The sequence below is a fragment of the Ursus americanus genome, chromosome 1 (genome assembly GCF_024610735.1).
Source record: "Ursus americanus isolate L20-20 chromosome 1, mUrsAme1.1.p, whole genome shotgun sequence".
NCBI lineage: Eukaryota > Metazoa > Chordata > Mammalia > Carnivora > Ursidae > Ursus > Ursus americanus.
Genome location: NC_142127.1, coordinates 96,280,321 through 96,308,276, shown reverse-complemented (window position 1 = coordinate 96,308,276; position 27,956 = coordinate 96,280,321). Strand labels below are relative to the sequence as shown.

Genomic DNA, 27,956 nt, shown 5'->3' with positions numbered 1-27,956 from the left:
GAGAGACAGATTCTGAGAAGTTGAATTTCTGGCATACAGGGTATCAAATGTTTTCTTTGAACTGATCCTGCCAAGTTGGCTTTCTAAGTACAAAAAGAAAAGTACAAAAGATTTTTTTAAATGTTGGCATTTAAGTTAATTAATGTAAAAAGGGGTACCTGGGTGGCTCAGTCGGTTAAGTGTCAGACTCTTGGTTTCAGCTCAGGTCATGATCTCAGGGTTGTGAGATCGAACCCCGTGTTGGGCTCTGTACTCAGTGGGGAGTCAGCTTGGGATTTCTCTCCCTCTGCCCACCTCCTCGCTCTCAAATAAATAAATAAATAAATCTTTTTTAAAAAGTTCATTAATGTAAAAAATAAGTGACAATGACCGCTAAGAGTTTTTTAAAAATGAGTCATTAATTATTTATGTTTTTAAGTAAATCAATCTAATACTTTAATAACTTTTATATCTTTGTTTTGTTTTCTGGGATGTTAGGGTCCAACTGGTGTTCCTGGATTTCCAGGTTTGGATGGCATACCTGTAAGTATCCCTAATTTTTTCCCATTTTTTTAAAAAGGGAAAAGCATTCATCAAAGCCCTTAAAATCACATTTTATCTCTCTCTATATATACTTATTTGGCATACTCTTCTTTATTTTTTCCTGGTAGTGCATGGAAGGGTGCTTGCATTTCAGTTTTGTGTAATAACTTTGAGACCAAAACACTACCAGAAAAGCAAGGTTTTCAAACAGATTAGAGAAAAACATTCCAAAACATAACCTACATGTACTTGCCATGTTCTAGAAATAAATGTATAGGCATAGTGGAAGTTTTTACTTGTTGGTTAGTTTTAACAGAGAAAGGGGGGCTTACTTTCTCATTTCTAATATGAAAACCAATTGAAAGAAGGAAGAGGTGTTTCAAGGGCTTTATAATCCATTAGAGTCTTTCTAAGGATTTTTAAAAAGTTGCTCTCCCAAATCTCTCAGAATATTCCAAACTAAATTAATTTCTGTTGGGCTATATTAAAATTTATCTCTGTATTTTTACTGTGCTACATAGTACTTGTGGGTGGGAAAGAAGTTTCACAAATTCAATAACACATGAGTCACAATAGCCATAATTTGGGTGCCCATATTGCAGAAACTTTGTGTTACAGTATTCTTGCAAAAACACCTCATTTATCAGCTTGTTTCTTACAGGGGCACCCAGGGCCTCCTGGATCCAGAGGCAAGCCTGGCATGCACGGCTATAATGGTTCACGAGGTGATCCAGGGTTTCCAGGAGAAAGAGGAGTTCCTGGCCCAGGAGGGCCCCCAGTAAGACCCCCACAGCTCATCCTAAAGGGGATCTTAATTGAAGGGCTTTACAGTGGACATGAGCTTGAAGTGTTCAAGAAACAGTTAGTAAAAGTGTGCCAGGAGCATGGTGAACGAATGGGGGTGGCTGGAGGGTGAGGACAAAGAGGTGTGCAGGACCTAGAGCTCTTGGGGCCTTGCAGATGGTGGGAGGAGGCTGGAGTTTTTCTACATGCCATGGGAAGGCACTGAGGGTTACAAGGAAGGAAGCAGTATGATCTGATCGATGTTCCACTAAGATGTTCTAGGCGGTTGTGTGGAGGATAACGGATGGTAAGGAAAGGAGCAGGGAGGTCAGTAAGCAAAACTTACATTCGGGGTTCACTGCTGACTCGTAAACCTACTAGGTATTTCAAACAGGAAGGCCTTTCATAGAGGGAATTTGACACATATTGAAAAGGTTGGAGGAATGGAACTCAGGGGACACTGTGGGGCTGTGATTTCAAGGGCTAACACTTAGCTGAGATCCAGCAGCCAGGAGGCCGCTCCTGCACATGACCCCTGCCTCCCCTCCCCATGTCCAGACCCTGGAAAACACTCAAGTTTCTAACCTTCCCTGCTTGGCAGCGACAACAATACCGGGAAGAGGATGTCCTCCTCACTTCTGCTTTCCACATCTCATAAGCCCATCTCCTAGTGGACCATAAGTCCCGTTCCAGCTGCAAAGGGGTCTGGGAAATGTAGTTTTAGCTTTCTCAACCCCATCATGCAATAAGAAAAATGGAAGGCATTTGGAATGGATGTTCAGAAACAGTTGACAATATCCAGCACTTCAGAAAACGTTACTGCTTTTAGGTATTTTTTTAATTCAAAAATGTGGACTTTTATTTAAATATGACTTTAGCAAGAACTATTCTTTCCTGTATCCCTGATATTCCCTTTCTCTCTCTTTTCTTTTTTCTCACATAAATATTGGAGTTGATTTGGCCTTTTAAAACTGATTTTCTGGGACTTTGGCAGCCTTTCCACTTCCCTGTAAATACCATTTCCCAAGATTCCTTCAAAAGGTTTTCTTATTATCACCGCCGTAATCACCCTGCTTTTTCCTCATGGGTTTTTCATTTGCTCCCAATTCTAGTGGGACTGATCTAAACACAGAATTCAAAAACAATTTCCAAATTTACATCTTTCTTTAGTACCAAGGAAGAACAACAACCAACTTCCGTAATTAAGCTTGTCAGCCACCCTCTGTTTTGACACTCAGCCATTTGAAGGCTCAAGTGCAGTCTGGTGAATGCACGTCTCGTAAGATCTTCCAGTTGGGTCGGACCCATTCTGCTGAGTGTCCATGAACGTGCAGAAGAGGAGTTCTCGATTTCAGCTTTCCCACAGCGTGCCGCAATGACCATGATACTGAAGTTTGTCGTAATTGTGTCTTTGCAAAACAGCTTTCTTCCCCTTGACGCATTTCATTTAGTCAGTCCTCACTTTGCCCAGAGTGTGAGGCATGAGAAATGACCATGCAAGCTGACACCACACAAAGCAACCTTAACATCCAATGGTAAAAATTACTATTGTTCCATGACCTCTAATATGTTTTGTTAAAATATTAAAAGCTCCCTTCGTGTTAGTTATAAATACATAGGGAATTTTTTTAAAAAACTAAAATATTGATTTAGTACACTGTCATTTAAAACATACACAGTGAGGAGCAGCAAATGCCATCCAGTGGGTCCCAGAGACAAGGTTCAGCTTGGGCACCCAGAGGGCCATCTCCATCGATGTTTATAGGCACCAAAAACAAGTAGGTGGGTCTGAACCAAGGGAGCCTGTTAAAGCACAGCTGCCAGAAAAAGGCCCTGAAGGCAAGGGGAGAAGCCCTGTCCACAATTCAGTGGGGAGAGGAGCAGGTCCTTCTCCCTCAGGCCAGTCCAGAACAGATTCTCAACCCTCTCTACACATCAATACAAGAAAAAAGCAATTCTGGAACCCTATGAAGGGGTCTCCACTTCCATGGGCAGAAGGCTCCCAGACAAGGGGCAGAAAGCTCCCAGAGCATAATCAAAGACACCAGGCCCAGGAGAAGGAAGAGGACACCTTCTCCTGCACTGCTCATTAATCTTCATAACAAACGGGGATTTCCTTACTGTATTCACATGAGGAACCTCATGCTGAGATCAGTCAATAGATCAGAGCAGCCTGGGTCCCAAGGCCCAGGATAGCTCAAACCCAGACTCTTGATGCCACCCACAGGTCCAGGAGGGCAGAGGTCACAGAGGGCTGAGGGGCTGGCTCTGCCAGAACCACCCATGAGAGTAGGTCTAGTTCTGGGAGAAGATTTTTCTCTCACAATTTCTTTGTTCTTCCTTAACCCATTTAAAAAGAAAAGTTATACATTCTACATTAAAAACGAATTTTTAGAGGCACCTGGGTGGCACAGTTGGTTAAGCGTCTGCCTTAGGCTCAGGTCATGGTGCCAGGCTCCTGGGATTGAGTCCGGAGTCTGGCTTCCTTCTCAGCAGGGAGCCTGCTTCTCCCTCTGCCCGCGCGACCCTGCCTTGTGTGCGCTCTCGCTCAAATAAATAAATAAAATCTTTCTTAAAAAACTAAAAACAAAAAAAACCATACACAGTGAGAATCGAAGTGTTTCAGGTCTTTGTAAACACTTACCAAGAGTGTTTTGAGCAGTGTCTTCTTCTGGCTGTGAAATTTACAGCAATGAAGCGAATGCGTCTCTCTGTGCTTGGTGGATTGTCGGACTCGGTTTTCTGAGTTTGGATCAGCTTCTGGTGCTGTGAACTATATTTAAGAGTCCCTGTGGTTGAGGGTCTTGTGCCTGTGCCATGTCCTCTGGCAAGCTTCAACCTTTCTGCCCCAGCCACTTCCCTTTTTTGTGTTGAGAACTTTGTCTTCATGGAGTCCCTCTAGCTCAAGACACTCAACATTCCACGATCGCTCAGTTATTTCTTCTATGACTCCACTTACATTCTGTCTGAATTTCACTGCCGGCTGTATCATTTTTCATCCCCTCCTTTACTTTCGTCTTTGATGGCCAGTTGCCCCTTGCAGTGGGGTCATTTGGGTTTATCACTGGGAGATAAGGAGGGAACACAACTACACGCTTTGCTGGTGTGTGTGCATGTGCGTGTGCGCACCTGCTGACTCACAGATGTGCAGTGACCAATCATTGACAGACTGAAAGGAGCGATGGGACCAGGGATCACGATTCCCATTGTTACTTATATATACCGAAGAGCTAGCAGTGCAGTCACTCAGTTAATATAAGGAGGTAACTGAAGTTTGAACCATTTTGTTGGAGGACTGGTGTGATTTTAGTACAACTGTGGAACCAAAATTCATGCATATGGGAACTGCCTGTAGAGACACATCTGATTTCTCAAGGAAAGCAGATGCTATAACTTACCATACAACCCTTAAGGATCTCCCACTGGAAGCACAGTCAAGACTTTTCCAGGAGGGATTAACTTTGAAATCTGCATGTCCTTCGTGGGAGCTTGGTACATAAAGATGGTAGAATTGTTTTGTGGCAACCAAGTTAAGATCTGTTAAGAGGGGCACCTGGGTGGCACAGCGGTTAAGCGTCTGCCTTCGGCTCAGGGCGTGATCCTGGCGTTGTGGGATTGAGCCCCACATCAGGCTCCTCCACTATGAGCCTGCTTCTTCCTCTCCCACTCCCCCTGCTTGTGTTCCCTCTCTCGCTGGCTGTCTCTATCTCTGTCGAATAAATAAATAAATAAAATCTTAAAAAAAAAAAAAAGATCTGTTAAGATATCCAGCAGGAAAACTTTGGGGAAAAAAGAATACATTGAGTTATTTTATTCACTTGTAAAAAATACTCTAAGTAAGCTTGCAGCTGCTTAGAAAAACCTTCTAAAAAGAAGGTATGTTTTTAAAAGTTAATCTTACAAGGATACAAGAGGCTCTGTTTTGAACACAACAACTGAAATGAATAAAATCAATTTTTAAAAAATGATTTCTAGGGCATGAATTATTAACTGACAATTGCAAAATTGTTTATTTGTAAGAATAATACATGTGAATTATTTTGTTTGAAGAAAAATGCAATTTTCCTGCTGAATAATTAGTAAAAGGCTATGTATATTATTATATAATGTATTACCTACATATATATTTATAACACATATGTATATTACTAGAGACTCTGTCTTTGGAGATTCATTAATAGATCTTAACTGAATATTGAATAAATATGTATGAGAACCTTAGGACGATAGCAATAATGAAGAGAATAAAGAAATCTCTACTAGTGAGACATGACTATAATGGTATTTTATCGGTAAGCCATATTTTCATACAAAAAGGAAAATACTAAAATAGTAATATGCTTTTTTCCACCTCTTAAGTGAATATTTTGTTTTCAGGGCCTTCCTGGGGAAAGTGGAGAAAAAGGAAACTCAGTGTTCATTTTAGGTGCCATTAAAGGTATTCAGGTAAGCTTTATGATCGTGGTGGGTTTAAAAAAATTATTTTCCCATCTATGTAAACCCACCCAGGAAACACATGGACATATCTCTTTTGAAATGTCGTGGAGCACACTGTTTTTTATCATTATCCCAACTCTCTGGATGGCACCATACCTCTTGTGTGAAGGCACGTGGCTTTAATTGCTCTGGCTGTAAAATTCCAGCATCTCCTAACTGTCCTTGCAAAGTGTGACAGGTACATTTATTTCAGGGTTTCTTAATCTTGGTACTATTGGCATCCGGGGTCAGATAATCATTTGTGGTGGGTGCTGACCCTGTGCATTGTAGAATGTTGAACAGTAACCCTGCCTTTACCTGTTAGATGCCAATAGCATCCCCCCACCTAAATAATATCTCCACATATTACAACGTGCCCTGGGAAGAAAAATCACGCCAGTTGAAAAGCACTGATCTATTTGTAGATAGAATGTAATGATAATACTTGCCATCCAGTATAAAAGGAGGCACCACCATTGAACTTGAAAATTATGGAAACCTTATAGCACTATTCTGGGTAAATGAAATGCTTTTATGATTTTATATACAATGATATACAAATATTCAGACATAAACTCTTGAATAACCAGCTATATCTCTAATATGAGTATCATGAGTAAGCAGAAGATCAGTAGATGTAAATCAAAAGGAAAAATATGGTACGTTTGCAAAACATGGCCATTTCTCTTAAGGCAGAGTATTTATAACAGTTAGATAAAACTTAAATTTCTTCTCGTAGACCCTAAGTTTCACCTGCGTAGTGATTTCTTGAGTGAGCTCACAGTATTCGTTTGTAGCCTCTCAGCCTATACATACTTGTTAAGCAGCAGGAACTATGCTTTTGTTTATGACTTAAATGGTATGTTAAACTTGGCCTCAAAAGCAGGGTCATTCTAGGAACCAGTATGGTGTATTGGAAGGAGTAAACTGACCCTTACCATCCACTGTGACTTTGAGCAACCCCCTCAACCTCTCTGAGCCTCATTTTCCTTATTTGTGAAGGAAAATGAAAATAATACCTACCCTGCCTTCCTCTCAGTGCCGATGATGCATCGTAATAATTTATCTTAAAGCACATTGTCAACTGTAATGCACTGTACAATAATAGTCATGATGAGTTTCTTTTTTAATTTAAATTCAATTTAAATTACTTTAATTCAGCATAAATTACTTTATTAGTTTCAGGGGGTAGAATTTAGTGGTTCATCAGTTGCATATAACACCCAGTGCTCATTACATCAAGTTCCCTCCTTAATGCCCATCACCCAGTTACCCCATCCACCCACCTACCTCCCCTCCAGCAACCCTCAGTTTGTTCCCACAGTAAGAGTCTCTTGTGGTTTGCCTCCCTCTTTGTTTTTATCTTATTTTATTTTTCTTCCCTTCCCCTATGTTCAACTGTTTTGTTTCTTAAATTCCATATATGAGTGAAATCTTATGGTATTTATCTTTCTCTGACTGACTTATCTCGCTTAGCATAATACCTTCTAGTTCCATCCACGTCATTGCAAATGGCAAGATTTCATTCTTTTTGATGGCTGAGTAATATTCCATTGTATATATATACCACATCTTCTTTACCCATTCATCTGTCAGTGGACATCTGGGCTCGTTCCATATTTTGGTTATTGTGGACATTGCTGCTATGAACATTGGGGTGCACGGGGCCCTTCAAATCACTATGTCTGTATGCTTTGGGTAAATGCCTAGTAGTGCAATTGCTGGGTCATATGGTAGTCCTATTTTTAACTTTTTGAGGAACCTCCATACTATTTTCCAGAGTGGCTGCACCAGTTTGCATTCCCATCGAAAGTGCAAGAAGGTTCCCCTGTTTCCACATCCTCGCCAACATCTGTTGTTTCCTAAGTGCTTAATTTTAGCTATTCTGACCAATTTTAGTCATGACGAATATTTTTTTGCAATAAAGCAAGAAAGAATATGTGAGATAGAAGGAGAAATGAATATAGAGAATTCCTCATCTTAAAGAGAAACAGAAGATCCCAAATAAAAATGGTCCAAAGAAGGGCACCTGGGTGGCTCAGTTGGTTAAGTGTCCGACTCTTGATTTCGGCTCAGGTCATGATCTCAGAGTTGTGAGATTGAGCCCCATTTAAGATTCTCTCGTCTGCTCCCTCTGCCCCTCCTCCTGCTCTCTCCCTCTCTAGAAAACAAAAAAGGTATGCAGATCAATAACCTTAAAGAACAATATTTTTAAGAGCCCTATATCCACTTCACAGCCATTTGGATGGTTAATTAAAAAAAAGAAAAACAAAAACAGAAAATCATAAGTGTTGACAATTATGGGGAGAAATCTGAGCTCTTCTACATTACTGGTGGGAATGGAAAATGGTGCAGCTGCTCTGGAAAATGGTACGACGGCTCCTCAAAAAATTAAATGTAGAATTACCTTATGATCCAGCAATTCCATTTCCAGGTATATACCCAAAAGAAATGAAAGCAGGGTCTCAAACAGATATTCGCACAGCCATGGTCCTAGTAGCATTATTCACAATAGCCAAGAGGCGGAAGCAACCCAAGTACGCATTGTTGGATGAATGGATAAACAGAATGTGATCTATACATACAACCCAGTATTATTCAGCCTCCAAAGAAAGGGAATCCCACCTGCTGTGGATGAACCCTGAGGCCATTATGCTAAGTGACATAAGCCCCTCACAAAATGACAGATAATGGGTGATTCCACTTATATGAGGTTCCTAGAGCAGTCAGATTCACAGAGACCAAGAGCAGAATGGTGCTTGCTTGGAGCCAGGGGGAGGGGAAATGTATTTAATGGCTACTGTTTCCACTGGGAAAGAGGAAGAAGTTCTGGAGATGGTTGCACAACAGTGTGAGTGAACTTCATGCCACAGAACTGGGCTAAAATGCTAACTGTTACCTTACATATCCTTTATAATATATTTTACAGTAAAAAAGAAGCTATATTCAAGAGAATATACACCTTTTGATTCTTTAAAGTACACAGTCTCAGGGCGGAGCCAGGAGCTGTAGATGCACAGAGAGGCAGGTGTGAGAGAACTTCCACAGGCATTCCCTTTCCATTTACTCTAGGGTGATGAAAAGCAAAGTGTCTATTAGGGGAGGCAAGTTCTGGCAATTAGACCGGAGACCTTAAACTGTGATCTAATGGGACCATTGGATTGAGAATTTGGATTGTAAATGGAAAGATGAAAATCTCACCATGACTCCATGTCATCATGACTCGAGCAATCTTTGTCTGGTTTCAGCTGAGTAGAAGCGGGACTCTGGGGTTAGGGATGGACACAGAAAGTCCTCTCCACAGAGCCCTCTACAAGGGTCAACACCAGACAATCCAGCAGCCTGCATGGACAGTCCGAATAATTCCTGTGTATATTGCTCCTTTTACATCATGTGTGTTTTAGGGAAGTGGTGTTGCTCGTCTAAAGCAAAGCGTTGTTCCTATTGCAGGGTGACAGAGGGAACCCAGGACCTCCCGGCTTGCCGGTAAGTCTCCCAAGCAGGCCCCGTGCTTCTGTTGGCTCCTCAACCAGCCCGTGGTCCACACTGCTTGCATCCCAGCAGGACCGGCCGCATCATTTGCAGAGCCCACCTGGTACAAGGTCAAAGTGTAGATCCTTGCTCAGAAATGACTAAGAATTTCAAGGGGGTGCAGCCGAGCGTTAAATCAGGCATGAGCCCCTGTGTGACCACACAGGCCCCAGGCCCATGGAACTGTCCTGGAGTCTCAGCAAGCTTCTGCTTACCTTCCTCTTCTGTCTTTTAATGATCATTTGGCATTACTCAGGGACATACAGTCCCTTAATATTTGGGAAGATAAGTCTCCCTCAAGTCTACCTAAATAATGCATGTCAAATGGAAATGATTTTGCTCTATACCATTCTGCCTGCTGAATCAGTAAGTGTGTGTTGCATTTAATTTTTTGCCTCATCTTCACCTCCCTGAAATTTGTAATTCAATGATTATGTTAGTGTTTGCCATAAATCAATTAGTGTTCACAAGATTAGAATTGAAAGCAGTTTTGCCTCCAAATCGATTAACCTATAATTTTGCTTGGTAACGTCTGGCTGTGGACAGGATTACTCCCCCACATTACTTTCCTCGCTGCCCCCGAAGCTCAGTGTGACGTGATCAATGAGATACTTTCATGTCGCTGTTAAAATAAAGACCAATTCATCCTCCTAGAGAGAGTGATTTCTTGCACAAATTGTTCGATGTGGCAGGGTTGGCGGGAGAGCAGAGAACCTCTCTTTACACTTCTAGGAATGCACATCTATAACCCCTCCTTGTGAATTTGTGTGGAATTATGCTCCAACCTACATGTTACAGAAAGTTGTGGCTGAGTCACCTTAATCTTGAATTGGGGGCATTTCTAGTCACATCAATCTGATAGGGCATGTTTTAAAAATATAGTGACGAGTACAAATAGATTCATATTTTAATATAAATTATTAATATGAATATTTTTAAAAGACTCTTCATATATAGCAAAGATATAACATTTATGCAATTTAGGAATAGCAGGTAACAAGTTTTCTTCGTGCTCTACTTTGGTATATTTGTAAACAAGTAGATTGATTTCTCGGTCTTAATTCCATCCTAAATATAGGAGTTGGTCACACCTGCCAGAGTGCTGCTGTCATGGACCTTTTAATGGCCGTGGCAGCTTCACTGACGGTTCTCCTGCTACAGGGCAGGTGTGTCTGTGACCGTGATTTCTTCGGAGGTTTTTATCCACTTAGGATTACACATAGGCTGTGCTGTGAACGATGATTTTGAGTTTTGGTAACCAATGCACTGATCGTTCTCATGTTTAGGGATCAAGGGGGGCAAGAGGACCAGCGGGCCCTATGGGACATCCAGGAGAGCCCGGGTTAGCTGTAAGTAGACCATTGCTCATTCTGTTCCTCTGAAAACCTGGCCTGGATGTTTAAGCCAAAAAAAAGGAAAATTGCAGCCTTGGGCGGGGCGCAGGTGGGTTGTTCGAGAGGTTATCACTGATAAAGCCACGTACACCCCCCATCACCAGGGTGAGTTTATCGTGAAGCATAGGTCCCCAGGGCAACCGGGAGTCCAGCCCTGAGAGGAAGCCCAGCAGGCATGTCTTAAAATTCAGGGTTTCCTAAAGAGGAACTTGGGGCAGCCAACACTGACACATTGTGATTTCTATGACTGATACTTGATTTTGCATTTTTGCCCTTGATTCAGGGTGCTCCAGGCCATCCTGGGAGACCGGGCTTGAAGGTGGGTGGTCATGAGTAACATACAACAAATAGAGACTGTCTGTGTCCAAGGAGCGAAGTGACCTCTGAGCTCTGTCTGAATTATGTCTTTCCCTTAGTAGACTTCCCCGAATATTTAATAAATTTCAATTAATTGCTTCACCAGAAGTCTTACTTGCTTATAATTACCTTTTTAATATTCAAAAGTAATTACATTATTATTTTTTTTTCCTTTTCTTCCCCAGGGCAATCCTGGCGTGGGAGTAAAGGGGCAAATGGGAGACCCGGTAAGAATCCCCTTTTGCCTGGAGAAGCAGATGTTAAAATGTATGTGCTGCCCGGGGGGCAGAGGCTGTTCTGATTATCACTGAAATTGTGTTCATTATCCAGTCCCTGCCCGATTTTATGGCTGAGAATTTTTTTGCTGAATTATTAAGGCACCATTATCCTTGACTGTAAAATGACAGTTCTGACAAAATTTAACACTAAATTCAAGTTAATGTATATGACACATTTTACCCTAGCAAAAAGAGATTGAACATTTCTGATAATTTAGTATATCCAGAGTGACGGTTTGTTTAATTACTGATTTACTTGGCTTAATTTCACAAATTTCCTCAGAATCCTAAACTCCACCCATAAATAAAAGTATAAATACCTGGAACCAAAAGCATTTAGCAACAGTCTCCCAGTCCCTCCCACCGCGTGCCCGTCCTCACTGTCCCTTCCCTCCCTCCCTCACACCCACAGTCCTTTCTGCTGAGCCAGGAAACCTAGCAAATATAAGCTTTAGAAGGTGTTTTAAGATGGCAGCTCATCTGCAAACAATCTGAATGGCCACCAGTTGGTAAGTGGCTCGTGCCACAACTGTGGGCAAGTAGATACTGAACGTCTGCTCTGTGCCAGGCCAGGATTGGTGCTGGACGTGGGGACTTAGTAAGACAGACCTGATCCCCACTCGCGGGGAGTCGCAGTGTGGTTGGGGTCAGTTATGGCACAGCCGCTGAGCAAAATGACTCGATCGCAGGAAATATATTGGAAGACGTCACGATGTGCAGGGCGCCTATGCTATAATGTTGATCAGAAAGCACAGGTTACAAAAGTATAAGCTCAATTTTGTAAAAATAACTCAAGACGTTAAAATAGACACTTAGAGCAGGATTTTGCCATCTCGACACTGCTCTTTCCTTGTTGTGGGGGCTGTCCTGTGCGCTGTCGGGTAGGACGGTTAGCTGCATCCTGGCTTCTACCCACTAGATGCCAGAAACAGCCCTCCCTGCCTCCCCTGCCCCGGGTTGTGACAACCTAAAATGTGTCACGACCCTGCCACCAGGTATCCCCGGGCAGAATAGTATGTCCAATGGCTTACCCCCTCTCCTTAAAAACCACTAACTTAGAGAAAGGACTGAAAGGAAATACACTAAAACAATTTAGACTTGGGAAGTGGTGGACCCCTGAAAACGTGTTTGTCGAAGCCCCCGAAGCCCACGCACCCCGGCTTGAGAACCCCCGCCTTGTGGGGTGAGGCGGGCACTGCCAGCGGAGGCCCCGCGGCACCAGCACGATCAGATGCAGTTGCAAACTCAGGCCGTAGAATCATGTGGAAAGGTTTGGCTCTGAGGTGGCCATTCAGATGATCCAAAATGGGCTTATTTCAATTCTTTAGGATTGTCTGCTAAACAAAAACATTTTGAAATTTTGCCACAGAGCTCTCGGATGGGCAAGAACATGTTTGCCCACGGAACCCGCCCCTAAAACGCTGCTCCTGGTTTGTCCTGGGTGGTGTACTTATGGACCGTCTGCGTTTTCTTCTTCATGATTTATGTTTCTCATACTTCTGACTAAAATCAATATATGGTACTTTTTCAATGTGAGAAAATAGTGGTTTGCAAATACAGGTGACCCACTCTGTCGCCTGCTCTTAACGGTGTCTAAGTGTAGAATAGTAGAAATAGTCAGAAAAGCGAAAAACAGTTATCTGCTGACTAAGGGTGAGAATTTATGCTTATATTATGGCAAACCCAATTCAAGCGACATTTTATTCCCAAGAGAGTAACATTTCTAATGACATAAATGACAACTTTTGGCTAATTATTTTATACAGAGAATTTAAACATATTGAAAATAAATTAGAAATAACCTTAATCTGGGGCCTGGGTGGCTCAGTCGGTTAAGCATCCGTCTCTTGATTTTGGCTCAGGTCGTGATCTCAGGGTGGTGAGATCGAGCCACGTGTCGGGCTCCACGCTCAGCAGAGTCTGCTGGAGAGTCTCTCCCTCTCCTTCCGCTCCTCCCCCCACCCCCTGCTTGTGTGAGCACCTGCTCTCTCTCTCTCTCTCTCAAATAAATAAATAAATAAATCTTAAAAAAAAAAAAGAAATAACCTAAATCTAACCAGAGTGGAACGGTTTAATAAATGATAGCATATTCTTATGATAGACTATTGTATAGGCACTAAAAATCAGTTTTTTGAAAAATTTCTAGTCTAATTGGAAAATGTGCAAAAAAATAGTATTAGAAAAGACAACAAAATTATTTTAAAATTTAAAACTTAAACAAAATATAAAAATATAAACCATAGTGTAAATGTATTTTAAATTGTTTATATATGTTATATAGCATTCTGATTATATTTTAAATTGTATTTGACACTTCATTTGATCACATATACGTGTATGTACATATGTACATTATTCTCATACATGTATGTATATAGACACATACAGACAAGCACACATACCACAAAGAACTATATCAAAGTTTGATTTCTTATTTCTTTTAAAGATTTTATTTGAGAAAGAGAGAGCACTCCAGCGAGAGTGGGAGAGAGCACAAGCAGTGGGGAGGGACAGAGGGAAAGGGAGAAGCAAACTTCCCACTGAGCAGGGAGCCCAATGTGGGACTCGATCCCAGGATCCCGGGATCATGACCTGAGCTGAAGGCAGACACTTAACCAACCGAGCCACCCAGGCGCCCCATACCAAAGTTTTAATAGAGATCTCTGATGGTACGATTATGAATCACTTTTAGTTTTGAAATTTATTTTTAATGACAAATATCATTAGTTATGAAAAACAATAAATTCTTTCAATTACATTATGTGTTTGCCATGATTTATATTTTAAATCCATGACACACAGGACTGTGTGCATTATATCACGATACATGGGCGAAAATCTTCGTTTCAAACCTTCTTTCAAAATAAAATTGATAGGAAATTCCTACTATCTTGATTTTTTTTGAAAGGGTGAAGTTGGCCAGCAAGGTTCCCCCGGACCCACCTTACTGGTACAGCCGCCTGACTCTTGTTTGTATAAAGGAGAAAAGGTAATTGCCAATCCATATGTTGCCTTGATAAAGTAGGAACAGCCAGCATTTCCTGAACATGTCCCTGTGCCCGCAATGTGCTGGGCACCTACAGGCATCGCTGCATTAATCCCAAAGCAACCTCCGCACACTGGTACTGCTATTAGCCCCATTGTACAGACTTGAAAAATGAGGCTTAGAAAAGTTACCCGTGTTCTCAAGTTTATTCAGTTGCTGAGTCACAGAGCTCGCGTGGGCTGCTAAATTGTGACATGTTCTCCAAGATAGAGTGCCCCATTGATACTGTCTTTGAGATATGGGCTGAAGGGACCACAGGAAGCCCAGTTATCCTTTAGGTATTACATATGGGCTTGATGTTTCGATGATTGAAAAGGTAGCAGGTGCATGGTACTGGGCATGAAATAGACTCTTGGTGAAAATCACGTCCTCTGTCAGCCTGCGGAATGGATGGTACTGATGCCATGTGCAGATTCTGGTCTCAGTTTTCGGTTACTGGATTAAATTTCATTGATTGGCTTAAAATGAGCCACCCCTCTCAAGGACTACATTCCCAGCTCGGATCTGCTGCCCTGGATCCATGGTGGTCACTCCCCCCACACCCCACGAAGCTACGGCTCTCACACAGAGCGGCCTAAATCGTGTCAGGTTTATAAATGCACCTGGACCTTAATCACTAACTAGCGACAATTGAAGAGTAATCCTTTTTTTTTTAAATTAGTAAAATGTTTCTTGAAAGGGATAATTTCCGAATGGCATGGCATTCAATATGTGAAATAATAAGAGTGAAGCTGATTATAGTCATTGTGATTTTTAGGGCATAAAAGGAATGCCTGGTATGATTGGACCTCCAGGACCACCAGGACCCAAGGTAGTTTATTGAAATACCTTTTTTTAAAATTTGTATGATATATCTTAATTTAAAATTTTTTGCATGGTCTTTATCATTGCTTTAATGTTGATAAATGTTACTAGAAGTTTTCACTATTTTATCATAATTCCATAGAGCATCCGGTCTAAGGTAGTTGTTTTCTTTAAGCTGCTGGCAATAATTTTTATTTGTGTTTGCATTTCATATTGCTGAAATATTGTTGCTTGAATGCCTCTTAATGTTGTCATCTCTTTAAGGGAGAACCTGGAATTGGGGCAAAAGGAGAGAAGGGTATTCCTGGGTTCTCAGGACCTCGGGTAAGGATCATTCATGCCGTTCATGATGCCCCTGACATCAGTGAGTTGGAGGCCTTCCTCTCTCACGTGTTTACAAAACTAGATCTGTATTTCTAACAACTCAAAAGTAGAGATTTTCTCAAATAGGATATTTTGGACAAGAATTATGTCATAGCTAAATGTCCCAATAAGACATCCCTTCCAGTGACATCATTTAGATAAAATGGGCAAGCAGAAGATAGAAATTGGTGGGAAATGACAGGACTGTGGCATTTCCTGCCACAACTGGGGCTCAGTGCCAGTGTGATAGCAGCTTGGAATTGTTAATTTAAGCCTGTTTGATGAAGGAGGGTACTGATCTCTGGAAAGTAGCTACCAAAAACTATAGCATCAGGACTGAAACATCACCACACATGCCACTAGTGGGGTCACCATTGATAGAGCCCATCTAGAGGTCAGAACCCCGTGGGCAAGGGCACTGAGTTTATTTGGCTCCAGATTCAGTAGTTAATGGGATGACATTGGCTTCCACGGTAATTTTTTTTGCTGATAATGCACAGAGTACCTATTAATTTCTAGGCAAATTACATTGCAGTGATTCCAAAAATATGTAGCCCAGTGCAAGCATCAGGCTACTTAAGTTAAAACACAAGAACAACAACAACAAAAACATGTTCTTCATTTAAAACACTGGCGAGGACATGAATTTTTAAAGTAAAACTGATGATCAGTTAAAATAGCAAATGTTATAAAGAAACAGACTCTATTTTATATGTATTTCCTTTTGTTCAGCTACCTTTGTAGACGAGATGAAATATCCATAAAGCTGTTTTGTAAGATGAAAAATAATGCATTGAACTGGTTTCAAGCACTTTGATTTCATTCCGCTTATGTTGAATTTTGTGAATTTATTAGGGTGATCCTGGTTCCTATGGATCTCCAGGTTTTCCAGGATTAAAGGTAAATGTACACAATTATAGAGATGATAAGCACATTTTTATTCATAAATGCAATTCATGTGTATTCAAAAGTTGTACGGGGGCATGCAAGTATGCACACACTAATTGGAAAAGGAGACATATTTATTTTACAAATTGCAGGATCTAGCTGTAGATGCAAAAACTAACACCCAAAACTGTCCGATACAACCCAAAAGTAGTGCTAAGATTTTGCACAGAATCTTAGTGAGCACGTGTCTTTCAAATTAAACAAGAATGAAATAATTTGTCACCCAGATTTTTTTTTTAAGGCATGTTTGTGGTTATTTGTAGGGGAAACCAGGAGTGTTTGGAGAACCTGGATCATTTGGATTTCTTGGCCCAAAGGTAAAAAAGCAGGCATATTTGAGTACAGCCTGATAAAATTCTGTATCCCTTATGTTAACTAATTTCTTTAAAAAAAATAGTTGAAAGAATATTCAAAATGTATTAGAAAGAGACAGAGTTAATTTTATTTATATTATTTCAATGCATGCTATAATGATTATGTTTTGCATTTGAGAAAGTAGTCAACCTTTTGAAGGTGAATAATAATGAAGTTTCAAAAATTCCATGGGGATCACCTGGTATCATGATTAAAATCAGAGGGAGCACTGGAGAGATCCTGAATTTCACTAGTGCATTTTTTTTCTTTCCTTTGTACCACCGTGACCTCACATCCAGCATTTGCGTGGGATAAGCCATGGTGGCAGTAAGGGGACACAATTGAGGGGGACAATATTTGCTGTTAAAATAAGATGTAGATTGAGATTTTAGAGGTGAATAGACTATTTGTCCTAGAGTGCCAAGTTCAACATTAATGCAAACTTCATGGTTTCAGAGGTATCTAATTTATGGGCATGAAATTGTTTTTTGGGAGTTATTTTTTTTCTTTTTGTGAGAGTTTTGTTAGTTGGTCATCTCCTTCTGTGTATAGGTGGGAGGTCGGATGCCTTTGTTATTCCCAGAACTCTGTGAACCATTCATTTTTCTAGTCAACCTATAACCTTCATTTCTTATGTGAATGCACTCTTGGTCCTTCTAATAGTTATGGGCAACATGAGAAAAATATTACTATTTCTTTTTTTTTAGATTGAATTTTATAATATTTTTTTTATTATGTTCAGTTAGCCACTGTAGTGTACATCATTAGTTTTTGATGCAGTGTTCCATGATTCATTAGTTACATGTAACACCCAGCGCTCATCACAACACATTTCTAAGAAAAGTATATGAATGAATGATTTCAGGGGGATCCCGGAGACCGCGGGTACCCAGGACCACCGGGGGTTTTGGTAACTCCATCTCTCCCACTCAAAGGTTTGTGTTCAGTTTGGTTCTTCTATAAATTATTAGGAAATGGGATTTGGGTGGCCCTGATGGAAAGTGTGGACCAGTATTTCTGTAGTGTGCGTACTTGGTATGCTAAATATATTCATTTTAGCAAGAATATATAATTTACAAGTGCAGGTAGATATGTGCATCTGAATCATCTCTATGGGCATACGACTCCAAATGTTATTTTAGAATGCAGAAATTTTTATTATCTCACCTTTCCAAAAGTAGGGTTTTTTTTTTTTAATTGCTTAACCATTTGATTGAGACCTATCGAGATGCTGCCTCCAAGAAAAAAGTGAGAAAGACAGTGCTGCTCCCAGTTCCCGTGTCTGCAGAGCAGGGGAGCTGAAGAAGGGGTTCTAGTCTAAGAGCCTGCATTTTTTTTTTAAATGTCATGAGAAATCACAAGAGCAGTCTCTTAGTTGTGCTCAACCAAGCCTCACAAGAAGTAATTGTGTGTGAGTTTTAAAATGTATGTATACAGTTATTACACTGATGTGTGTTGTTGTTTTGGGCAGGCCCTCCAGGGGATCCGGGGCGCCCTGGCCGCTATGGAGAAACGGGGTCCGTTGGACCACCTGGTCCCCCCGGCCCCTCCGGTCCACCAGGGGAAGCCTGTGCAGGTAGAAACTACTGGCTCTTACATGCCAGCTTTCCCACATCCTCATCCTCAAGTCTAGCTGGTACTGCGATCAACTAGGAGCATTGCAGAAAAACCGATGGCTGTCCCCAACAGAACAAGCATGTTGGGCTCTCTGGGACATGGACCTAGGTGTCCGCTATTATAAAAGCACGCCTTATTTCTAATGGACAGCGGGGCTTAAGAACCACTGAACTCAAACCAGTGAATGGCTTCCTTGGGAGAAAGCCAGGCTCCTTGGCTGCACCTCAGAAATATTCAGTCAGCATCGCGGGGGTGGTGAGGAATAGGAGTGTCTTAGAGGCATCCCGTAACATTGTCACAGGCAGATAAGATTTGGAAACTGGGGTCAGGGGTAGAGTGTTTTTTCAGGTGTTAAGACCCTCTTGGAAGGCTCTCCCTGTTGACATCTGTTTGTTAAAATTGAGTTCCTCTCCTATGTGAAAGGCAGATGACGAATTTAGTCATATAGATGATGAATTTTAAAATGTTATTACTTAAAAAATTTTAATAAATAAAATGTGATTCAGCCTTAGTTAAGAAACCAAAACCAAGACAACAGTCCTCCCCTCCCCCCAAAATCCACACCCCCTCCAAAAACAAACCAACCAACCAAAAACACCTTAGCGCTCCTGGTAATAGTAGAGGAAGAGCCTGGGAAAGAATCCTGTTGATCTAGGACTTCGAACTCCTTCAAGCGCTGTGCTGGTTGATAGTCCCCAGTAAGATCAGGAACAGAAGCATAGAGGATATTTGCATTCTGGGTGCACTCAGGAGAACTGATTTAACATGTGAGGAGAGAGTCGTGAATAGATGTAATTTTATCCAGTCTGCATCTCTTGTCATATTTATTGAGACGGAGTAAGAAGTTTCCTGAGATTCATCTGTTAACTACAAAGTTCTTCAACCATCTCCAAATCTAGCTTCCACTTTGTGGGATCTGATAACCCACCACAAAGGGGGCAAAGCTTTATTTAGTTGACTTAATCTGTAGATACTGTAGCCTTTGCTTAATTGACCCAGGACTGTGTAAATCATAGACAGTACTCAGCTGGTCAGGGATCATTAGCCACTCAGATGTCTCCCTTCAAGCTTGTTCATAACAAAATACGGGTTCTAGCAGATTGAATCGAAGCCCAGTGGGAGTAAGCAACACTTATCTCTAGCAGATTGAAAACCAAATATAGCAGAAAGACTCTTACTTCCACAAGATTTTTAAAAAGAATTAACCCAGTGGCTTTCAAATCTTGACTACAACCCATTATAAAAAATATATTTTATATGATATTGCATTTTCATTGCATTGCACACACATTTATGTATCCACATATACATATGATTGGAACACAAATTTTAAAAGAAAGAAATGCAAATTTCACACAATAATACCTTTTTGTGTATGATGTACTTTATTTTCTGTGCCACTTTTTTCTTTTGAGAAAAAATTTTTACTGCTGGCCACAACTTAATTGATTTCATGGGTGGTCAGGGCTGCTATATGCCAGACACTAACCCCTTTTCCCTGTTGGAAGGGGGTTGAGGATTTTCTGTGGCACCGGGACAAGACACCAAGTAGCCTCCAGGTCCTCCCAGTGACTGTAGGGGTTTGGAAACAGGTCTTAGAAATGACATGAAGCCAAGATGGCAGCCAAGTCCACAGGAGCACATTTCATAGAAGTACACAATGTCTATAGACTTTATTATACATATTATATAATCATCTAAGGTATTGACCATGAGATAAGCAGGGGTTTGGGGTTAGATACCTGTGTCTGAATCCCAGCCTTGCCACTTAGTGTAGTATACTGAAATAGTTATGCATTTACACTATGGACTAAAAACATTCCAGGTTCTACTGCGTACAAGCTGTGTGATCTTGGGCATTTACTAAACCTCTCTGTGCCTCAGTTTTCTCATCTTTAGAGTGCAGGTCTTGTTAGGGTTGAAAGAAGTGATATGTATACAGTTCTTAGGATGTAAGCTATTATTATTACTCATGTTTGGCTTTAATTTTCTGTGCCTTATCTATAAGGTACAAACTTTGCAAGATTGTTTGAGGAGTAAGGGTAGTATTTGAAAGTGTATGTAAAGGCCCAGCACATATGCACACAATAATGAATGCTGTTATTTTAGTTAGCATGCTACTTACTGATTACTGACAGGGTTTCAATTGTCTATTGCTGAACAAATTACCCAAAACCTAGTGCTTAAAACAAGAGTCAACATATTACCCCTCCCTCTGTGGTCAAGAGTCCAGGAAGGGCTAAGCTGAGCAATTCTATCTTAGATAGGGTTGTTCCTATGGTGGTAGCCACGTGATGGCTGGAATCGGAACATGAGGACTGGCTGGGCATCTCTCTGCCCTCTGTCTTTCGTGTGGACTCATGGCCTCTCCGTCTGGCTCTGTACTTACTTAGGCTTCCTTAGAGCATGGTGGCTTCAGAGCAGTGATACCGCTTCCATGGTGGCTCAGGACTCCAATCCCAAGCATTTCAGCTCACAAGGCAGAAGCTGAATAATCTTTAATGACCTTATATATATAGTGCCACACCTGCTGTACTTCATTAGTCCAAACAATCACAAAAGCCTGCCACAGTCAAGGGGAAGAGAACAATATCACCTCTTGCTAGGAGAGTGTCAAGCTTCTACAAGAGTCTGAGGGAGAAGAGCTACCATGGTGGCCATTTTGAAAACTCCAGTCCTCCAGAGAGATTCATGCTCAGGAAGAAGAAGCTGTGAGAAGTGGTCATCCTCACAGGAGGGCTTCCAGCTGTCTTTAGCCAAAGCCCCCAGAAAGGGGTCGGATGTCACGGGAAAGCAAGATTTAGCTTTGATTCACTTTGACCTCTGAACACACTGAACATCTCGGCATTCCTTGAGCATGTACAATTACCAGACACTGTACTGAGGTCCTTACGTGAATTATTTTATTTAATCCTCATAACAAGCCTCTGAGGTAGATATAGATGATTAAAGAAGTTCAGTAACTTACTTAAGTACATGTGGCTGGAGAATGGGAGTTCAGGTTCAAATCCAGCACCTCCATGCCTCCCCACCAGCCTAGGTTGCTATGAGAGGTATGGTATTCTATGTCTCACGTAGATGATATATGAGTCTATATTCTTATTCAGTACAGGTGCTAATATGTTCATTCAGATTGTTTCTAACCAAATTATCAAAGTGACGAGATTGAAAAATAATATTTTTAATTAAACAGTATGTATTTTCCCCCCAATAACTCTAAATAATAGGGAAAATGTAAGAAAATCTGATTCCTCAAACCTGTTTCCATTTCTGTGCTTATTTCAAAGAAAGTGAGGCTGGGATATTAAGTTAATTTTGAAGTACATTTTTTTCCTTTAAAAATATTTACAGCCTAAGGAAGAATGTACTGATTTTCCTTTCTTCTAAACAAAAATTTAGTCTGAGAGATATATGTGGTTTTCATTCTCGATTTCTCTTGGAGGCATGATGGGACCACCTGGGCCAAGAGGGTTTCCTGGTCATCCGGGATTTCCAGGGGCAGCTGGTATCCCTGGGAGAGCTGATTCCAGTCCAGGAAAGCCAGGGAACCCAGGACCGCCTGGGTTGCCTGGAGCACCAGGGCTGCAGGGACCTCCGGGATCAGATGGTAAAGTGCTCCTCATTCACATTCATTGGCGTTTATGTTGCATGTGATATTTGCAGTGTCATGCAGCAAATGTGACTTTCTGAATATTTTTTAAAAATTATCTACTATTTCATGAGCCAAGTTAGTATTATTAATAAAAAAAGTAGACTGATGTTGGGTATCATATCAGCTACAGCATATGAAAATATTTGAGAGTTTAAGTATGAATTATGACATTTTGTAAATGAATACAATTTTTATTTTTTAAGTATAGTTTTAATTTTTATCCGAGTTATAGATGGACTTGGCTTGAGAGTCAAACAGTTCTATGAAGCCTGTTGTGAAGAGCTGCCGTCCCAGGCTACTGTTCTCCTATTTGTTCCTCCCCACGGGGAATTATTTTCACACAAGGAGTTGGATTTTCTGTTATTTGCTTGTCTAGTGACCTCCAGTGTACTTGTATTGCTATTTCTTAATTCCTTTTTTTTTTTTTTTTTTTTTTTTGAGAGAGAGAGTAGGTTGGGAGCAGGGGCAGACAATGGAGAGGGAGAAAGAGAGAATCCTAGGCAGGCTCCATGCCCAGCCCAGAGCCCCACATGGGGCTCAATCTCATGACCCTGAGATCCCAACCTGAGCCAAAGTCAAGAGTCAGTCGCTTAACCAATGAAGCCACCCGGGTGCCTCACTGTTTTTCCATTCTTGAGTTTGAGCCTTATCTTTTGACTTCCCTCCATAGAAGATGAAATTAGCTCTCTTGCAGTCCCTCCCCACCACACATACGCACATTTTCCACTCCCAAAGCCCATTCAATTTAGTTATTATCTTAATTTTGATTAAATATTCATTATTTACACTTAATGGTTACATAAAAGCTATTCACCAGTTCAGCCATGTAATAATATACGTTATTACCGTATTTTGTTAATAATTGTCGTTTTGTGTGTTTGCTTGGTTTTCAATATAACTTAATGCTAATTCAACCTCAAAACGTCTAGAATTGTATAAATCTCCATTCTAACCCATTAAATATTTTATCAGTATTATCTCTTTGAATAAATCTCTCCTGGAGCTTTTTAACCTGTTCAGATTAGGTCAGGGTGCAATTTTTTTTTTAAAGATTGATTTATTTATTAGAGAGAGAGCTCCTGAGCAGGGGCCGAGGGAGAGGGAAACACGCAGACCCCCCTGCTGAGCCGGACTCTAAAAGCTCTAAAGCTCTGCTCTAAAAGCTTATAGAAATTTTTCCTTTTTCTTTTTCCCCCCAATGACCTTAAATTTCACAATGACTTGCCTCTGTGTGGGCACGTTTGCATTTATGGAGAGGCACTTAGTGGGCAGGTTCCAGCCAACACAGATCCTCCATTTCTGGATGAATTTCTTGAAGTGTTTCTCTGAGGAAACTTTCTCCTCCACCCCCCAACCCCCCCGTTTTCTCCTTCTGAACTCTTTTTTTTTTTTTTTAAAGATTTTATTCATTTATTCGACAGAGATAGAGACAGCCAGCGAGAGAGGGAACACAAGCAGGGGGAGTGGGAGAGGAAGAAGCAGGCTCCCAGCGGAGGAGCCTGATGTGGGGCTCGATCCCATAACGCCGGGATCACGCCCTGAGCCGAAGGCAGATGCTTAACCGCTGTGCCACCCAGGCGCCCCTCTCCTTCTGAACTCTTAAAGAATCCACCCCACATGTCTCTTTCTCTCATTTTTACTCTGTTCTTCTTCACCTTTGTGTTCTTCTGTAACTCTTTCTGGTAGACTTCCCCAACTCCATCTTACAACTCTGCTCCAGAATTTTTCAACTTCTGCTTTCGTAATATATATTTTTTAATTTCTAAGGGTTTTATTGTTTCTATTGTTTTAATGTTTTCTTTTGTAGCCATCTATTCATGTTTTAGGGATGAAATGCCTTCCTTCATCCACTTTTTAAATTATATCATTTTCTTCTTGCTATGTTGTCTATTACCTCCAATTCTGAGGGGTCATAGTTAATGCTGTAATTTTTGAGAAGGAGATCTTAGGATTGAACTGTTTCTTTACCCAGTCATCCTGATTGGAGCATCACTGTTATTCTACTTCAAGGTATCAATTCCTGGGGTGCCTGGGTGGCTCAATTAAGCATCCGACTCTTGATTTCAGCTCAGGTCATGATCTCAGGGTCATGAGATTGAGCCCCGTGTCAGGCTCTGTGTGGCACATATTGCTGCTTAAGATTCTCTCCCTGTCTCTCTCTGCCCCTCTTCCCCTGTCCCCTGCTCCCAAGCACTTTCTCTCTTTTTAAAAAAAAAGAAAAAGTGCCAATTCCTGAAGTCTGGAAGAGATTTCTCATGTAAATTGTGTTCTTTGTTGCCTTTCCACACAGTCTGCTGAGAATTCAGCTTTTCAGGGTCTGCAAGGTTCTCTTACATTGTTTTGCCCTTGTTTTCTTTCCCCTTTTCTTTGTCTTGTTGGCTTACACATTTTTATAATATTCATGTGCTGTTTGCTATTTTACTGGGATTTGGGGAGAATAAGGAATTTATTGTTTGTGTTTTATGTCACCTTTAATCAGATGTCTCTGGATTTATGCTTTTATGAGCTATGTGTTGCGCTTTCTTTAATTTGGTAATTACTCATAATTGGAGGAGAAAAAGATCGTTGCCATGCAGTTGTTTGTTTTTTTGCTTACTTGTCTGGTTTGGTTGGTTTGTTTTGTTGTCCGTTGCCTTGCTCTGCAACCCCTAAGCTGGGGTTGAGATAGGAGGGCTTTGTCGGGGTGGTAGCAGGAACGTGCTGTGACATTTGTGTGGTCAATTTGTAGATACATGTTCTTCTCTCAGAGAGAGAGAACCGTGGGAAAGGAATGGAAGAAAGGTGGGCTTGAGGGAAACGTGGGGGTGCAAGGGACACTTCCACTTGATCTGTAGAAGACATTCACAGAATCTGCATGATTCTCTCGCCCCCCCTTCCCCGCTGTGAAGTTATATATTGTAGTGTTGGGCACCCTGGACCACAAGGAATAAAAGGCAAAGTGGGTCCTCCAGGAAGAAGAGGCTCAAAAGGAGAAAAAGGCAAGTATGCATCAAAGGTAGGATTTCCAGAAGACAGCAGTGTAGGGGGCGCTGGGGGTATTTATGAAGTGGGCAATGGGGCATTTCAGTTCGATGTGTTACACGCCTTATTTACCCCTGTGAACACTCCTTTTCATCACGTGCTTTTGAGGTGATTAGAACATACCAGAAGTCAAGTCCTTCTTTTTTTTTTTCTTTTTTAAAATTTTATTTATTTATTTATTTTTATTTAAATTCAGTTAGCCGACATAGAGTACATCATTAGTTTTTGATGGAGTGCTCAGTGATCCATTAGTTCGTATAACACAAAGTCAAGTCCTTCTATCTGAGAGTCTAAAGGAGACACTTGCCTGCTGTGAAATCTGCCTCAGAGTGGTGACTTTTTTTCATGAGGTCCTTTTTATTCCTTGAAAAAACAGAGATAGGATAGTACGGATCTTTTATTTCCCTTTCACTCTGTGGGTGCATATTTCCCAGACTCTGGCTATAGGTTTCTCCACCCTAAATGTTGTTTCATGCCTTTTTGATCGTCTGGGGTAGGTGGGTATGAGAGCGTAAGCACAGCTGAGCTCGACTATCCCAAAAGCATTTCTTTTAGACTAAAAGTCCCAATGATTAGAAAGTGCATTGTAGTGAATTATCAATTGTAATATGCAATGCAGTTAATAATCCTTTTTCACATATTATTATTTTTTATTTGTTTAGAGTTTATGTTCCAACCCAATTTTTTTTTTCTGTTTCTTCAGTAGGAACTAAATAAAAGATTTTCACACTTTTAAAAATAAGATCTCTTATTTTTAAAGTTTCTTTGGTCAGATTGAATATCAGCTTTTCCCCTAGAGTTTGTCAGGATGGGTTTCTTAAGACCCCAAACACCTCATTTGTCTAGAAATGATATATGTGCCCCACACAGACCACGCCTAGGCACCCCTGCACGGTGCCCCATACCCCCATGTCACACATTATCAGACCCTTTTGTTCTTATTTTCAGTATTGGCTTTCTTTAGTAAAGGCTTTTTGCGATTTTATGCAGGAAATATAACAAAGCTGCCTTTTATCCTCTGTCTAGGAAACGCGGGGCTCTGTGCCTGTGAGCCTGGTCCCATGGGCCCACCAGGCCCTCCGGGACTTCCTGGGAGGCAGGGTAGTAAGGGAGACTTGGGGCTCCCTGGGTGGCTTGGAGAGAAAGGTCACCCAGGCCCTCCTGGTGCTGAAGGATCTCCAGGACCACCAGTGAGTAGCTCTTATCAGTAACAATCTTCTAGTTGAAAGAGATGGACAGAGATAAAATTCAGCTGTACCTCTTTCTAATGTATGGTGTGATATATATTTTATGTTTTGAACCTTTACATATATTAATGACCCAAAAAATCATCTACATACATTCATTCATTCAGCAAACTAATATTTATTGAGTACCTACTACGTCCCAGGTGCCGTTCTAGGTGCTGGGGATAAAGTAAGGAGCAGAACACAGTCTCTGCCCTCCTGGGGATTCCAGGGGTTGGGTGGACACACACTCTGTAACATATAGACAAGTGTTTATGGCCGATGATGATAAAGGCCGTCAGCATCTAGTGTGGCTTGAGGGGCAGAGCTGAGGAGATGATGTCAAGGAAGTGGCTGGAGGTTAGGAGGTGTTGTGGAGCATGGGGCTTGGTAGGGGTGTTGGATTTGAGCTTTTACTCTGGATGACATGGAACCGCCCGTGGAAAGTTTGAAGAAGAGCGAGACATACTATGACATTAGCTTCGAATGGATCACTCTGGTAGGTCTGGTAAGAACAGATCATAGGGGACAAGGGAAGAAGGAGGGAGATGAGCTGGGTGATGATCGCAGGAATCCTGGTGAAATGTGACAGCAGACGGGTTGACATGTTGGTGCCGGGTGTGACGAGAGGTGATCAGATTCTCAAGATGTTTTGAGGACAGGGCTAACAGATGGGCTGTTATGCTGGACATGGGATATTAGAAGAAGCAAAGGAAAGGCTGAGGCCCCAATGGGTTAGACAGGGTGAGGCGTAGGTGTGCAACGGGGGAAGGAAGCAGTATTATTGGTAACGTCTTAAATCTGAGATGCCCGTTAGACCAGTCGAGGTGTTGAGTAGGTAGTGAGATAATATTCAAGTAAGGGATTCAGATGAGAGGTCCAACCTGGAGATACAAGCGCTGGCTTTGTCAGGGTTTATGGGATAGTTCGTGCCACGGAGTAGATGGAATTTTTTGAAATGGTTTGCATTGCTGACCGTTACAAGTGAGTTGAGTTGAGGAACACGCAGAACAAAGTCACTGGCCCATAGGGCACCCCTCTGCAGGGTGGACGCAGCCCCCCATGTCCCATCCCGGGGTGACCTGGAGCCTAACCGTCAGCCCCAGTGTGCTCTTCTCCATTTTCCCCAGGAAAGGCCATGAAAGTAAGGCTCCAGTCTGGGAGTGAGGGTGACAGTTAGGCTCTCCCTGTACCCCCCTCGACACCCTTGCAAAGCACGCTGGCAAAGTCCACTGGACAAGAAGCTAATTCCTTAATGCACGTATGCTGAGTGAACACGGCTGCAGCTGTTAAATACTTTATATTTTATGGCCTGCTTTTTTAATTCAACGTTGTAGTATAGTCATTTTTTTAATGTTGGTACTTAATCTTCTTAATGAAGATTATACTGGCCCTAAAATATTTCTGTGGTTTCCTCTTGAGTTGCTTCTCAGAGCTCACATCTCTGAGTGTGAATGACTGGCTCGTCCAGGGTTGTCCTGGCCGAGCTTTCTGCAATCCGGTTGCTCTAGGGCTCACCTCTTTGGACAGGTTCTATTTCTGACGTCATTTTTCTGTGTCCGATTCTGTCCATATGACTTCTCT

The 27,956-nt window shown here is 41.5% G+C and overlaps 1 protein-coding gene across 17 annotated transcripts in view; it reads left to right on the top strand.

The window, feature by feature from the left end:
- COL4A4 (collagen type IV alpha 4 chain) overlaps window positions 1–27,956 on the top strand; it is a 126,615-nt gene that overhangs the window by 39,041 nt on the left and 59,618 nt on the right. For all 17 annotated transcript variants that reach the window (XR_015725419.1, XR_015725418.1, XR_015725420.1 and 14 more), the window contains 17 exons: window positions 478–522; window positions 1,184–1,300; window positions 5,683–5,751; window positions 9,232–9,267; window positions 10,599–10,661; window positions 10,990–11,025; window positions 11,249–11,290; window positions 14,250–14,330; window positions 15,145–15,198; window positions 15,456–15,515; window positions 16,410–16,454; window positions 16,766–16,819; window positions 17,722–17,791; window positions 18,328–18,432; window positions 21,916–22,080; window positions 25,014–25,103; window positions 26,173–26,336. Coding sequence is in view for 14 of the 17 variants with exons in the window: in XM_045775274.2 (XP_045631230.2) it covers window positions 478–522; window positions 1,184–1,300; window positions 5,683–5,751; window positions 9,232–9,267; window positions 10,599–10,661; window positions 10,990–11,025; window positions 11,249–11,290; window positions 14,250–14,330; window positions 15,145–15,198; window positions 15,456–15,515; window positions 16,410–16,454; window positions 16,766–16,819; window positions 17,722–17,791; window positions 18,328–18,432; window positions 21,916–22,080; window positions 25,014–25,103; window positions 26,173–26,336 (1,296 nt within the window). In the remaining 3 variants the exon portion in view is untranslated. The remainder of the gene's footprint in view (window positions 1–477; window positions 523–1,183; window positions 1,301–5,682; window positions 5,752–9,231; window positions 9,268–10,598; window positions 10,662–10,989; window positions 11,026–11,248; window positions 11,291–14,249; window positions 14,331–15,144; window positions 15,199–15,455; window positions 15,516–16,409; window positions 16,455–16,765; window positions 16,820–17,721; window positions 17,792–18,327; window positions 18,433–21,915; window positions 22,081–25,013; window positions 25,104–26,172; window positions 26,337–27,956) is intronic.